Source organism: Bacillus rossius, chromosome 12 (genome assembly GCF_032445375.1).
Source record: "Bacillus rossius redtenbacheri isolate Brsri chromosome 12, Brsri_v3, whole genome shotgun sequence".
NCBI classification, from domain to species: domain Eukaryota; kingdom Metazoa; phylum Arthropoda; class Insecta; order Phasmatodea; family Bacillidae; genus Bacillus; species Bacillus rossius.
This window is the reverse complement of record NC_086339.1, coordinates 46,215,052-46,229,820: the sequence shown is the minus strand read 5'-3', so window position 1 is coordinate 46,229,820 and position 14,769 is coordinate 46,215,052. Positions and strand designations below refer to the sequence as shown.

General features: G+C 46.3%; 1 protein-coding gene across 1 annotated transcript in view; it reads left to right on the top strand.

Moving 5' to 3' along the window:
* The window catches only part of LOC134537975 (uncharacterized), a 433,777-nt gene that overhangs the window by 371,785 nt on the left and 47,223 nt on the right, over positions 1 to 14,769 (top strand). Inside the window, exon 17 of the mRNA XM_063378994.1 lies at positions 11,162 to 11,263. Coding sequence (XP_063235064.1) covers positions 11,162 to 11,263 — 102 coding nt within the window. The remainder of the gene's footprint in view (positions 1 to 11,161; positions 11,264 to 14,769) is intronic.

Below are 14,769 nucleotides of genomic sequence, written 5' to 3'. Positions count from 1 at the left end.
CTGGGTAGCTGTATACCATCAGTCCTGGTGAGCTCTCTGCCATCAGTCCTGGGTAGCTGTATACCATCAGTCCTGGTGAGCTCTGTGCCATCAGTCCTGGGTAGCTGTATACCATCAGTCCTGGTGAGCTCTCTGCCATCAGTCCTGGGTAGCTGTATACCATCAGTCCTGGTGAGCTTTCTGCCATCAGTCCTGGGTAGCTGTATACCATCAGTCCTGGTGAGCTCTCTGCCATCAGTCCTGGGTAGCTGTATACCAACAGTCCTGGTGAGCTCTCTGCCATTAGTCCTAAGTAGCAGTATACCATCAGTCCTGGTGAGCCCTGTGCCATCAGTCCTGGGTAGCTGTATACCATCAGACCTGGTGAGCTCTCTGCCATCAGTCCTGGGTAGCTGTATACCATCAGTTCTGGTGAGCTCTCTGCCATCAGTCCTGGGTAGCAGTATACCATCAGTCCTGGTGAGCTTTGTGCCATCAGTCCTGTGTAGCAGTTTACCATCATTCCTGGTGAGCTCTGTGCCATTAGTCCTGGGTAGCTGTATATTATCAGTCCTGGTGAGCTCTCTGCCATCAGTCCTGGGTAGCTTTATACCATCAGTCCTGGTGAGCTCTGTGCCATCAGTCCTGGGTAGCTGTATACCATCAGTCCTGGTGAGCTCTCTGCCATCAGTCCTGGGTAGCTGTATACCATCAGACCTGGTGAGCTCTCTGCCATCAGTCCTGGGTAGCTGTATACCATCAGTCCTGGTGAGGTCTCTGCCATCTTTCCTGGGTAGCTGTATACCAACAGTCCTGGTGAGCTCTGTGCCATCAGTCCTGGGTAGCAGTATACCATCAGTCCCGGTGAGCTCTTTTTGACATCAGTCCTGGGTAGCTGTATACCATCAGTCCTGGTGAGCTCTCTGCCATCAGTCCTGGGTAGCTGTATACCATCAGTCCTGGTGAGCTCTGTGCCATCAGTCCTGGGTAGCTGTATACCATCAGTCCTGGTGACCTCTCTGCCATCAGTCCTGGGTAGCTGTATACCATCAGTCCTGGTGAGCTCTGTGCCATCAGTCCTGGGTAGCTGTATACCATCAGTCCTGGTGAGCTCTCTGCCATCAGTCCTGGGTAGCTGTATACCATCAGTCCTGGTGAGCTCTGTGCCATCAGTCCTGGGTAGCTGTATACCATCAGTCCTGGTGAGTTCTCTGCCATCAGTCCTGGGTAGCTGTATACCATCAGTCCTGGTGATATTTCTGCCATCAGTCCTGGGTAGCTGTATACCATCAGTCCTGGTGAGTTCTCTGCCATCAGTCCTTGGTAGCTGTATACCAACAGTCCTGGTGAGCTCTCTGCCATTAGTCCTGGGTAGCAGTATACCATCAGTCCTGGTGAGCTCTGTGCCATCAGTCCTGGGTAGCTGTATACCATCAGTCCTGGTGAGCTCTCTGCCATCAGTCCTGGGTAGCTGTATACCATCAGTCCTGGCGAGCTCTCTGCCATCAGTCCTAGGTAGCTGTATACCATCAGTCCTGGCGAGCTCTCTGCCATCAGTCCTGGGTAGCTGTATACCATCAGTCCTGGCGAGCTCTCTGCCATCAGTCCTGGGTAGCAGTATACCATCAGTCCTGGTGAGCTCTGTGCCATCAGTCCTGGGTAGCTGTATACCATCAGTCCTGGTGACCTCTCTGCCATCAGTCCTGGGTAGCAGTATACCATCAGTCCTGGTGAGCTCTGTGCCATCAGTCCTGGGTAGCAGTATACCATCAGTCCTGGTGAGCTCTTTGCCATCAGCCCTGGGTAGCAGTATACCATCAGTCCTGATGAGCTCTCTGCCATCAGTCCTGGGTAGCAGTATACCATCAGTCCTGGTAAGCTCTGTGCCATCAGTCCTGGGTAGCTTATACCATCAGTCCTGGTGAGCTCTGTGCCATCAGTCCTGGGTAGCTGTATACCATCAGTCCTGGTGAGCTCTGTGCCATCAGTCCTGGGTAGCTGTATACCATCAGTCCTGGTGAGCTCTCTGCCATCAGTCCTGGGTAGCTGTATACCATCAGTCCTGGTGACCTCTCTGCCATCAGTCCTGGGTAGCTGTATACCATCAGTCCTCGTGAGCTCTCTGCCATCAGTCCTGGGTAGCTGTATACCATCAGTCCTGGTGAGCTCTGTTCCATCAGTCCAGTGTAGCTGTATACCATCAGTCCTGGTGATCTCTGTGCCATCAGTCCTGGGTAGCAGTTTACCATCGGTCCTGGTAAACTCTCTGCCATCAGTCCTGGATAGCTGTATACCATCAGTCCTGGTGACCTCTCTGCCATCAGTCCTGGGTAGCTGTATACCATCAGTCCTGGTGAGCTCTCTGCCATCAGTCCTGGGTAGCTGTATACCATCAGTCCTGGTGAGCTCTGTGCCATCAGTCCAATGTAGCTGTATACCATCAGTCCTGGTGATCTCTGTGCCATCAGTCCTGGGTAGCAGTTTACCATCGGTCCTGGTGAACTCTCTGCCATCAGTCCTGGATAGCTGTATATCATCGGTCCTGGTGAGCTCTGTGCTATCAGTCCTGGGTAGCAGTATACCATCAGTCCTGGTGAGCTCTCTGCCATCAGTCCTGGGTAGCTGTATACCATCAGTCCTGGTGAGCTCTCTGCCATCAGTCCTGGGTAGCTGTATACCATCAGTCCTGGTGAGCTCTGTGCCATCAGTCCAGTGTAGCTGTATACCATCAGTCCTGGTGATCTCTGTGCCATCAGTCCTGGGTAGCAGTTTACCATCGGTCCTGGTGAACTCTCTGCCATCAGTCCTGGATAGCTGTATATCATCGGTCCTGGTGAGCTCTGTGCTATCAGTCCTGGGTAGCAGTATACCATCAGTCCTGGTGAGCTCTGTGCCATCAGTCCTGGGTAGATGTATACCATCAGTCCTGGTGAGCTCTGTGCCATCAGTCCTGGGTAGCTGTATACCATCAGTCCTGGTGAGCTCTCTGCCATCAGTCCTGGGTTGCTGTATACCATCAGTCCTAACGAGCTCTGTGCCATCAGTCCTGGGTAGCTGTATAACATCAGTCCTGGTGAGCTCTCTGCCATCAGTCCTGGGTAGCTGTATACCTTCAGTCCTGGTGAGCTCTCTGTCATCAGTCCTGGGTAGCTGTATACCATCAGTCCTGGCGAGCTCTCTGACATCAGTCCTGGGTAGCTGTATACCATCAGTCCTGGTGAGCTCTCTGCCATCAGTCCTGGGTAGCTGTATACCATCAGTCCTGGTGAGCTCTGTGCCATCAGTCCAGTGTAGCTGTATACCATCGGTCCTGGTGAGCTCTGTGCCATCAGTCCTGGGTAGCAGTATACCATCGGTCCTGGTGAACTCTCTGCCATCAGTCCTGGGTAGCTGTATATCATCGGTCCTGGTGAGCTCTGTGCCATCAGTCCTGGGTAGCAGTATACCATCAGTCCTGGTGAGCTCTCTGCCATTAGTCCTGGGTAGCTGTATTCCAACAGTCCTGGTGAGCTCTGTGCCATCAGTCCTGGGTAGCAGTATACCATCAGTCCTGGTGAGCTCTGTGCCATCAGTCCTGGGTAGCTGTATACCATCAGTCCTGGTGAGCTCTCTGCCATCAGTCCTGGGTATCTGTATACCATCAGTCCTGGTGAGCTCTGTGCCATCAGTCCTGGGTAGCTGTATACCATCAGTCCTGGTGAGCTCTCTGCCATCAGTTCTTGCTTAGCTTTATACCATCAGTCCTGGTGAGCTCTGTGCCATCAGTCCTGGGTAGCTGTATACCAACAGTCCTGGTGAGCTCTGTGCCATCAGTCCTGGTGAGCTCTCTGCCATCAGTCCTGGGTAGCTGTATACCATCAGTCCTGGTGAGCTCTTTGCTATCAGTCCTGGGTAGCTGTATACCATCAGTCCTGGTGAGTTTTGTGCCATCAGTCCTGGGTAGCTGTATACCATTAGTCCTGGTGAGCTCTGTACCATCAGTCCTGGGTAGCAGTATACCATCAGTCCTGGTGAGCTCTCTGCCATCAGTCCTGGGTAGCTGTATGCCATCAGTCCTGGTAAGCTCTCTGCCATCAGTCCTGGGTAGCTGTATACCATCAGTCCTGGTGAGCTTAGTGCCATCAGTCCTGGGTAGCTGTATACCAACAGTCCTGGTGAGCTCTGTGCCATCAGTCCTGGTGAGCTCTCTGCCATCAGTCCTAGGTAGCTGTATACCATCAGTCCTGGTGAGCTCTCTGCCATCAGTTTTGGGTAGCTGTATACCATCAGTCCTGGTGAGCTCTGTGCCATCAGTCCTGGGTAGCTGTATACCATCAGTCCTGGTGAGCTCTGTGCCATCAGTCCTGGGTAGCATAATACCATCAGTCCTGGTGAACTCTCTGCCATCAGTCCTGGGTAGCTGTATATCATCAGTCCTGGTGAGCTCTGTGCCATCAGTCCTGGGTAGCAGTATACCATCAGTCCTGGTGAGCTCTGTGCCATCAGTCCTGGGTAGCAGTATACCATCAGTCCTGGTGAGCTCTGTGCCATCAGTCCTGGGTAGCTGTATACCATCAGTCCTGGTGAGCTCTGTGCCATCAGTCCTGGGTAGCAGTATACCATCAGTCCTGGTGAGCTCTCTGCCATCAGTCCTGGGTAGCTGTATACCATTAGTCCTGGTGAGCTCTGTGCCATCAGTCCTGGGTAGCTGTATACCATCAGTCCTGGTGAGCTCTCTGCCATCAGTCCTTGGTAGCTGTATACCGTCAGTCCTGGTGAGCTCTGTGCCATCAGTCCTGGGTAGCTGTATACCATTAGTCCTGGTGAGCTCTGTGCCATCAGTCCTGGGTAGCTGTATACCATCAGTCCTGGTGAGCTCTCTGCCATCTTTCCTGGGTAGCTGTATACCAACAGTCCTGGTGAGCTCTGTGCCATCAGTCCTGGGTAGCTGTATACCATCAGTCCTGGTGAGCTCTCTGCCATCAGTCCTGGGTAGCTGTATACCATCAGTCCTGGTGAGCTCTGTGCCATCAGTCCTGGGTAGCTGTATACCATCAGTCCTGGTGAGCTCTCTGCCATCAGTCCTGGGTAGCTGTATACCATCAGTCCTGGTGAGCTTTCTGCCATCAGTCCTGGGTAGCTGTATACCATCAGTCCTGGTGAGCTCTCTGCCATCAGTCCTGGGTAGCTGTATACCAACAGTCCTGGTGAGCTCTCTGCCATTAGTCCTAAGTAGCAGTATACCATCAGTCCTGGTGAGCCCTGTGCCATCAGTCCTGGGTAGCTGTATACCATCAGACCTGGTGAGCTCTCTGCCATCAGTCCTGGGTAGCTGTATACCATCAGTTCTGGTGAGCTCTCTGCCATCTTTCCTGGGTAGCTGTATACCAACAGTCCTGGTGAGCTCTGTGCCATCAGTCCTGGGTAGCTGTATACCATCAGTCCTGGTGAGCTCTCTGCCATCAGTCCTGGGTAGCTGTATACCATCAGTCCTGGTGAGCTCTGTGCCATCAGTCCTGGGTAGCTGTATACCATCAGTCCTGGTGAGCTCTCTGCCATCAGTCCTGGGTAGCTGTATACCATCAGTCCTGGTGAGCTTTCTGCCATCAGTCCTGGGTAGCTGTATACCATCAGTCCTGGTGAGCTCTCTGCCATCAGTCCTGGGTAGCTGTATACCAACAGTCCTGGTGAGCTCTCTGCCATTAGTCCTGAGTAGCAGTATACCATCAGTCCTGGTGAGCCCTGTGCCATCAGTCCTGGGTAGCTGTATACCATCAGTCCTGGTGAGCTCTCTGCCATCAGTCCTGTGTAGCTGTATACCATCAGTCCTGGTGAGCTCTGTGCCATCAGTCCTGGGTAGCTGTATACCATCAGTCCTGGTGAGCTCTCTGCCATCAGTCCTGGGTAGCTGTATACTTTCAGTCCTGGTGAGCTCTGTGCCATCAGTCCTGGGTAGCAGTATACAATCAGTCCTGGTGAGCTCTGTGCCATCAGTCCTGCGTAGCTGTATACCATCAGTCCTGGTGAGCTCTCTGCCATCAGTCCTGGGTAGCCGTATACCATCAGTCCTGGTGAGCTCTGTGCCATCAGTCCTGGGTAGCTGTATACCATCAGTCCTGGTGAGCTCTGTGCCATCAGTCCTGGGTAGCTGTATACCATCAGTCCTGGTGAGCTCTCTGCCATCAGTCCTGGGTATCTGTATACCATCAGTCCTGGTGAGCTCTGTGCCATCAGTCCTGGGTAGCTGTATACCATCAGTCCTGGTGAGCTCTGTGCTTTCAGTCCTGGTGAGCTCTGTGCCATCATCCTGGGTAGCTGTATACCATCAGTCCTGGTGAGCTCTCTGGCATCAGTTCTGGGTAGTTGTATACCATCAGTCCTGGTGAGCGTTCTGCCATCAGTCCTGGGTAGCTGTATACCATCAGTCCTGGTGAGCTCTCTGCCATCAGTCCTGGGTAGCTGTATACCAACAGTCCTGGTGAGCTCTCTGCCATTAGTCCTGGGTAGCATTATACCATCAGTCCTGGTGAGCTCTGTGCCATCAGTCCTGGGTAGCTGTATACCATCAGTCCTGGTGAGCTCTCTGCCATCAGTCCTGGGTAGGTGTATACCATCAGTCCTGGTGAGCTCTGTGCCATCAGTCCTGGGTAGCTGTATACCATCAGTCCTGGTGAGCTCTCTGCCATCAGTCCTGGGTAGCTGTATACCATCAGTCCTGGTGAGCTCTGTGCCATCAGTCCTGGGTAGCAGTATACCATCAGTTCTGGTGAGCTCTGTGCCATCAGTCCTGGGTAGCTGTATACCATCAGTCCTGGTGAGCTCTCTGCCATCAGTCCTGGGTAGCTGTATACCATCAGTCCTGGTGAGCTCTCTGCCATCAGTCCTGGGTAGCTGTATACCATCAGTCCTGGTGAGCTCTGTGCCATCAGTCCTGGGTAGCAGTATACCATCAGTTCTGGTGAGCTCTGTGCCATCAGTCCTGGGTAGCTGTATACCATCAGTCCTGGTGAGCTCTCTGCCATCAGTCCTGGGTAGCTGTATACCATCAGTCCTGGTGAGCTCTGTGCCATCAATCCTGGGTAGCTGTATACCATCAGTTCTGGTGAGCTCTCTGCCATCAGTCCTGGGTAGCTGTATACCATCAGTCCTGGTGAGCTCTGTGCCATCAGTCCTGGGTAGCTGTATACCATCAGTCCTGGTGAGCTCTGTGCTTTCAGTCCTGGTGAGCTCTGTGCTATCAGTCCTGGGTAGCTGTATACCATCAGTCCTGGTGAGCTCTCTGGCATCAGTTCTGGGTAGTTGTATACCATCAGTCCTGGTGAGCTCTGTGTCATCAGTCCTGGGTAGCTGTATACCATCAGTCCTGGTGAGCTCTGTGCCATCAGTCCTGGGTAGCTGTATACCTTCAGTCCTGGTGAGCTCTGTGCCATCAGTTTTGGGTAGCTGTATACCATCAGTCCTGGTGAGCTCTCTGCCATCAGTCCTGGGTAGTTGTATACCATCAGTCCTGGTGAGCTCTGTGCCATCAGTCCTGGGTAGCTGTATACCATCAGTTCTGGTGAGCTCTGTGCCATCAGTCCTGGGTAGCTGTATACCATCAGTCCTGGTGAGCTCTCTGCCATCAGTCCTGGGTAGTTGTATACCATCAGTCCTGGTGAGCTCTGTGCCATCAGTCCTGGGTAGCTGTATACCATCAGTCCTGGCGTGCTCTGGGCCATCAGTCCTGGCGAGCTCTGTGCCATCAGTTATGGTGAGCTCTATGCCATCAGCTATGGTGAGCTCTATGCTATAAACCAATGATGAGCTCTTTGCCATCAGCCTAAAATTATAAGTAATTTTTTTATGTTTGGTTTTCCTTATCTATACTGCACATATGTTTTTTTTTTTTATTTGTCCAGCTTTTTCTGGAAAAATATGCACCACTTGTATATAAAATTAATATTCGACCATTCTACAAGTGCAATTATGTTAAACGTAATAATATTAAATGACCTGAAATGTGACCTAGCCCTTTAATCACATTAAATACTATTAATTCATATTTTAAATATATATAAATTCTGCCAACAGATTTTTCTCATCTGTTAGGAATTTCACTAAGTTTATTTTTACTTTAAAATTGTATAACCCTTAAAAATTTTAGTATAAATAAGTAATTTTTACTATGATAATGTTGCTATTGTCTTTTTCCCTGGTAAATAATTTGAGTCATATGCAACACAATATTTTACCATATTATGAATGATATACCTTGCGTAATAACAACAACAACAATTCTAAGCTGTGAAATTTTGACCTCAAACGGCAGAGTTTGCAGCTATGATAAAGCTGTGTAGATGCTATAATATGTCAATGGTTTAGAGAGTATGTATTATTTGTTTTGTGGGAAAAGAAATTTAGTACAGTAAACCGATTGATATTTGTGCTATGGTATCGAAAAGTAACATATTTAAATATACGTCAAATTAGCATTTTTAGGCACCTCTGACATGTACATGTTGCTTTTAGCTAACGAACATAATATTAAAGTTCATCAGCCTGTAAAATAAAAATCTATAGTTACGAAACATGTGGATTAAAACCTTTTCAGAAACGTTGGTATAGTAAAGTGATTTTTTTAGTTAATGTTATATATCTTTGGATTTTGGGCAATAAAAGTTTACTTTTATTACAATTTTCTGTTTAAACATAGGCATTACACGAGAAACCTTATTAAACACCATTTTTCCTGTAAAATTAATTCAAAGTACATTTACAAACATTTCCAGAAAAATTTTCATTAAATTACAGAAATTATTATTTTTTGTTTGCAAAACTGTTTTCAACCTCACAATGAAATATAATTAAGTAAATCAGTTGAAACATATTTTTGAAGAGTGCTTTTTGTACATGAGAAAAATCTGTCATATTCAGTTCTATAAATGTTTGATCTTTTCTCTCTCTTTATATTTTTAACTAACAACGTAGTTATGTGTAAACAGACGAAATAATTTTTTTAAAGCGGTACATCACACATACCAGTAGCCCTAGGATAATTAATTTTTAAGGTTTATAACGTATATTTTTATGTTACCTGTGATTTATGTCACGACTTTACTGTGCACAAAACAAGTTGTCAGTGAGAATATTTCAAACTGCAGTTAGTACAAGATGTGGAGGCAGAGAGATTTTCGTTTAATTTCGGCGATGTTCGTCTGTGATTTCCGAAGTTTAAGTAGTGAGGAATATTCGCAATTTTTTTTTTTGCATGACGTTCCTCGTTTTTGATAAGTACATATTTTTTCAAAAGGTAAAATTTGGAAATTATTAAGATATTAAAAAGAAACATATTTCACTATGTTTCAATTTAAATTACTCTGATTTTAATAAATATCCACAGTCTAAAAGGGATGATCTCCATTTTTTAAATTTTAATTTTGTTTTCTATAATTTTTGATTTGGTTTTTTATGTAATTATTATTGTTAAATAAAGGAACAATTAAGTGTATTATTTTCCAAAGATTATTTTGTGGCTAAATTCGTTTAATTAACGTGCTCCAAAATAAAAATGCCAGAGGAAGTATAATTAGTTGTGCTACGTGACATATTGCCAATTAAGTCATAATTACACTAGGCCAGTAGTAATTACTTCAAATAATCCAAAGTTAGTTACTGTGATTTGTCAAAACACAAAATGAAAATTATTTGATCAATTCTAACTGTACTGCAAGCTGGTGGGAGCGGTATTGGCCTATCTGGGAGTGGCGCTGAAGGACAGGTACCCGGGCCTAAAAACGGGCTGTAAACTGCACGGCGAGGTTTCCCCTTTAGCCTTGTAGTCGGTGGAGGTACTGAAGAAACCCCCAGGTGCCTCCTGCCTGGGCGCTGTAGTTGCCATTTTCCAGCTGGGGTTGACGGCGGTCGTCGCCCGACGAGTGCAGTCGCATCCGGGCCTTAATCGGCTGTAAACCCGTCGGGCCGAGGTACGGCGGGTCGGAGGGTTTTCCGAGGCGACGAGGACACCTCGTTGCTGCACTCTGAAGTGCGGTGGTCTGGTCAAACTACCGGCGAACAGTCTGCCGACGAGACCAAAAGTTGTTCGTAGTGCGGGGAGAATCCACCATGTTTGAATGGTGCCCCGCTGAGGTTTCCTCCAAGGCCCAGGATTCTTGTTGGGAAGGACTCGTACTTGGGAGTGGTGCCCCGAGAGCTTTAGGGGCAGGTATTAGGGTTCCCTAACCCTCTGATGTGCCAGCGTGTTGAGCGACGAGAACTGCTCCGGTTACCAGCCTGGTCAGCTGGGAGAGGTTGAGTAGGCCTCCACCGGACCGCGGGTTCGCTGGGTGATTGAGGGATCCCAGTGTGAGAGCGGGAGACTGGGGTAGGCGCCAGAAGTGATGACAACTCCGGAGGGCTAAGGGAGCATCCAACTTTCTGGTTAGCTGAGTGGAGTGGGGGGCCGGAGGTGGTGCATAAACTGAGATGGGTAGCCTCAGTCCCTTTGCATAGCCAAAAGCTCTAACACTCTTCCTGGTTGCGTATGCGGCGTATCCGCATCCACGCCCGTGGGGGCCCCAGGGCGGTAGGGCCTAACGGCTAAGAGCGCTGGGTTATCAAAGAAAAAGGGGGAAACCCTTATTCGTGACTTATGTACTGCAAGCTATGTGTATGTGTGTGTGCGTGTATATGCATATATATATATATATTGATTTTTCTGTTATCATTAAGGTTCGGCTTCACATGCCATGTAACGTTTGTCGTTTGTGGTTTTATTGCTGATTGCAGATCTGTATATCCAAATATTTCAATAAAGTTACACGCATTACACACCCACAGAACTTCAGAAAAATGTAAAATATCTTGTGAGTAGCCATAAAGCCCTCAGTCAAGCAAATATTATTACTTTAAATATTTTTATGAATTTTACAAATAACTGATAACGTGTAGAATATATCAGGTGTCAAAATAATTACCACTAAATAGTCATTTGTAATGCTTAGTGACAAATGCATAAAAAATTCAATAAAACGAGTAATGACAAGATGAAAATTTACAACCTTAAATGAAGGTTGAAGTCGAAATTTAAGAGTTTCCTATTTTATTCCTGAATAAAGAAACGCCCTGTGTCGATGACACGTGTATCAGGTGTACGCCACATGTCGCATACACCAGGCTTAAGGCGGCGCCGTATGTCGGTCTCAGGCGGACGCCGTGTCTGTTGCAGCACTACAGAGAGGTGCTGAAGCTGCTGCAGACGATACTCAACACCTCCAAGGTCACCGACGACGACTACCCGGTGCTGGCTCGCATCGTCCAGGAGATGCAGGTAGCTGGCGCGGCTGGATCCTGTGTACAGGTCCCGCGTAACACCACTGGCGGATCCCGAACACCTTTCAGATTTTCTCCAAATTACATGCAGTTTACCAAATTTACTCAACTATTATTTTACTGCAGTGCTATAGATTATAGAACAATTTAAACAATAAATATATTATTTTAATATTTCAATTGTAAATTTACTAAAACTGAATTAGAAAATCTGGACTCGCTCTTGCGTAAGGCATAGGTGTGACATTGTCTATACTAGTTCTGACAAGAGCTCTAACGTGACTTGAGCACTTAAAAAACCACTTTAAATTGAAGTTGTGGATTAAAAACATAATATTAATTTTTAACTTTAAATTCACACTTTTTTTAAGAGAATTAAAATATTTTTTATATTTCTACAATAATAATATTGAAAAATTGCTTTCTGTAAGGTGGGACTAAAACTATTTTTACATAATATATATAATGCTGCTATTACATGAATTTTCATTAAAAAAAGATTGTCTTTCTATCTACCATCATAATTTCATAATTTAAAAAGGATTTTTTTTTCGTACGAAACTTAACTTTGCTACATATAATTTTATACGCAGCTCTTTATCCAAATATGTATGTGAGTAACATTGCTGTGTCTGTTTTTATATTTGTTTTACTATCAGTTTTCCAATCAACGATGGAAACCCAACACGGGCACCAACTTTGATGCGTGGTGTTCTGGATCAATATCCATGGTTATACTATACATTCGATGTGTGTATTTAGTGTTTTTTAACAAGGAGAAAATTTTAGTATACCTTCCAAACCACCATCCAGTTAACATACTAGCATGTTAGCAGGGGCGTTAATGAACCAAATAAAATAATAAAAGCCATCGCTATGGTACTCTCCACGACATGATGAATTCAATTTATTAAGAAAAAATTTTATGGAAATTTGGTTTCTACGCTTTTTATGCATAAACATTTTTTATTGTTTCACAATGAACATTCGCTTTCGTTAAGGCAAAGTCCACACTTTGAGATTTCCAAAGAACATAACATAATTAATCCGGACTTTATCGGGTTATCTCGCCCGATAGTATGTTCACCACCAGGTAGAATCTGGGTAACAGTCATTCAAACGGTCCAGATCATTTACGAAGCTGAGCACTGGCGTCACCGGTCAAGCACTGCAGACATTCTTCCTTAACGTCAGGAGTTCCTCGCCGGGGTGAATCTGTGTGGAAAGGGAGCTGAATCTTCAGCTGACCAGACCTTCAGTCAGCTCCTACCCACTGCACTGGCCCTTACACCCGTCACAGGCCAACTGCACCTCCCCAAGTCCCAAGTTCCAGCCTCATCCTGAACATAAGAGGGTGTGGGCGATCACTCACCCACATCCAACCACAATATAGAAGTTAGAGCCCTGGCTATGATGAGAGGCTGAGGCAATCCATCCCAGCATCATCACCACGAACCCACTAGCTCACAGTTGACTGTGACCAGACAGTTGACTGTGTCCTCAACCCTGAGGTCACAATACTACTAGCCCCTACCGCCAACCACCTTTTTTATTCTGGAACTCCTCAACCACCCAGAAAACCTTTGGTATGGTGGAATCCAATTAAATTTCTGCTATCTGTCCAGGCCAGCACCGGAGCTGTATCGTCACACACCAGGTCAGCTCTTCACAGGGCTAGGGACCCTCCGAGCTTGCTCAGAGCGACAGGAGCACCACTACCAAGTGCGACACCAACACCAATCTTGTCCTGGGCTGACAGAGAAAACCTCAGCGGGAATACATTCACTTCAAGGATCATTCCGCACTACTTTCACTCTTTAGTGGCACAAGCAGGTTTCAGACTGTTCGCCCCAGCTAGAACTAACCGTCAGTGCCGTTGTCAGATATGCTGGACCACCACGACGTGTCTCGGATCTTTCCACGGTTCTTTGTTTCGGGTCGAAGGGGCTTGTAGCCGATTAAGGCCCGGGTGAACCTAACCCCACCAACTAAAGTCTTAGTCCTCTCCTTTAACCACCAACCGCCAGATGCTGGCTCTTCACGATGAGACAGCGTTTGGGACAAGAAGGCCACCAGGGCTCAGTAGTCGAACCCCCCAGAAAGGTTTCAATCGCATCTGTTGTTGCCCGCAGATTCAGCCCAACCAACACTTCTGGTGCCATTCATTCTGACTGGTAGTCCCGGCAGAGACCCAGTTAGCACATCGAGGCCACGAGGGGGCAGAGGATTGCCACGAGTGTTGAGAGGCTACATATTCACAACATACACCCTTTCCGCGGACCCGTAGGATCGTGACTCGGATAACTACAGACGGCAACATCCCCAACACTTCAGAGGACAGTCATCTTTCCCAATCAATAGTGACTGTGTTATTACCATTGTAGCTATTCAATAATAATTTTATTACCTACTAAATGCTAATGATTTCAAACGTAAAACTGTATGTAGCAGCAAGTCAATATTGACTTTTAGCATGCTACATATTATAATACTCTATGCTTCATCGAAACTAGTTTATTTAAAATTAAACATTAGAAGTATATAAAAGAGCATATGGGGACTGGTCTCTGGGTGTGTATTGTCACAAAGTAGGGCCTTTGCATTTTAGTGGGTGATTTCTTTGATGAATTTTAGAATTTTTCCCGGATTTCCAAATTACGATTCTAACAGCGATGGCAGCTAAGACGGGCGGGAAGATGGCGGATGTTAATAAAATAAATACTGCATTATAGTAGGTAAATATTAAACCAATATGGTGACAGCGTTCTCCATCAAATTAAAATATGTCGGATCCAAGATGGCGGTCTCCAACTGACGAAAACAAGATGGCCACCATAACATCATACTGGTTGATGTAAAATCTGCTTTGACATTGGTGGTGTGTGGTCAGTCTGCCGGTGGCTACCGTGGAGGAAGGATCCATCGTCATTTTTTTGGCCTCGCCAGGTTTAACGCAGTATTTTTTTATAAAAATTATTATAAAGAATTCATTATTTTTATAATTTTTAAATTTTTTTTACTGATTTTTGAGCCAAAAAATCCGTATTTTTAAGATGACAGACGTGATATCATAAAAGTAAGCAGACGTGATATCATAATTTCAAAATGTGTGAATGGTATTTTTTTATTACAATTTTATTTATTATATTGTTTAATTTTTAACATCTTTCCCGAATTTCTATCTCAATTACGTATTTTCAAGAAGGCGGACTTTACGAGTTCGAGGTAAGGTAAAGACTTCCCTCCAGAGGCTTATTGAAGGCTTGTAAATTGGCACTTTAAGCCTCAATGGGAACAATTCAAGACTCTGGCATTTTTGGGGAATAAAACGTGAAATGTTCTTCTAAAACTGGAATTTTTCCCTCATAATAAGGAAGTTTTGAGGTATTTTGAGGAATTTTATGTCCTTTTTGAGGAACTTCGAGGATATTTTATGCCAATATGGCCACCGTGTGGTCACAATGGTCGGACATTGAACCCATCCACAATCCACACCCAGAAAGC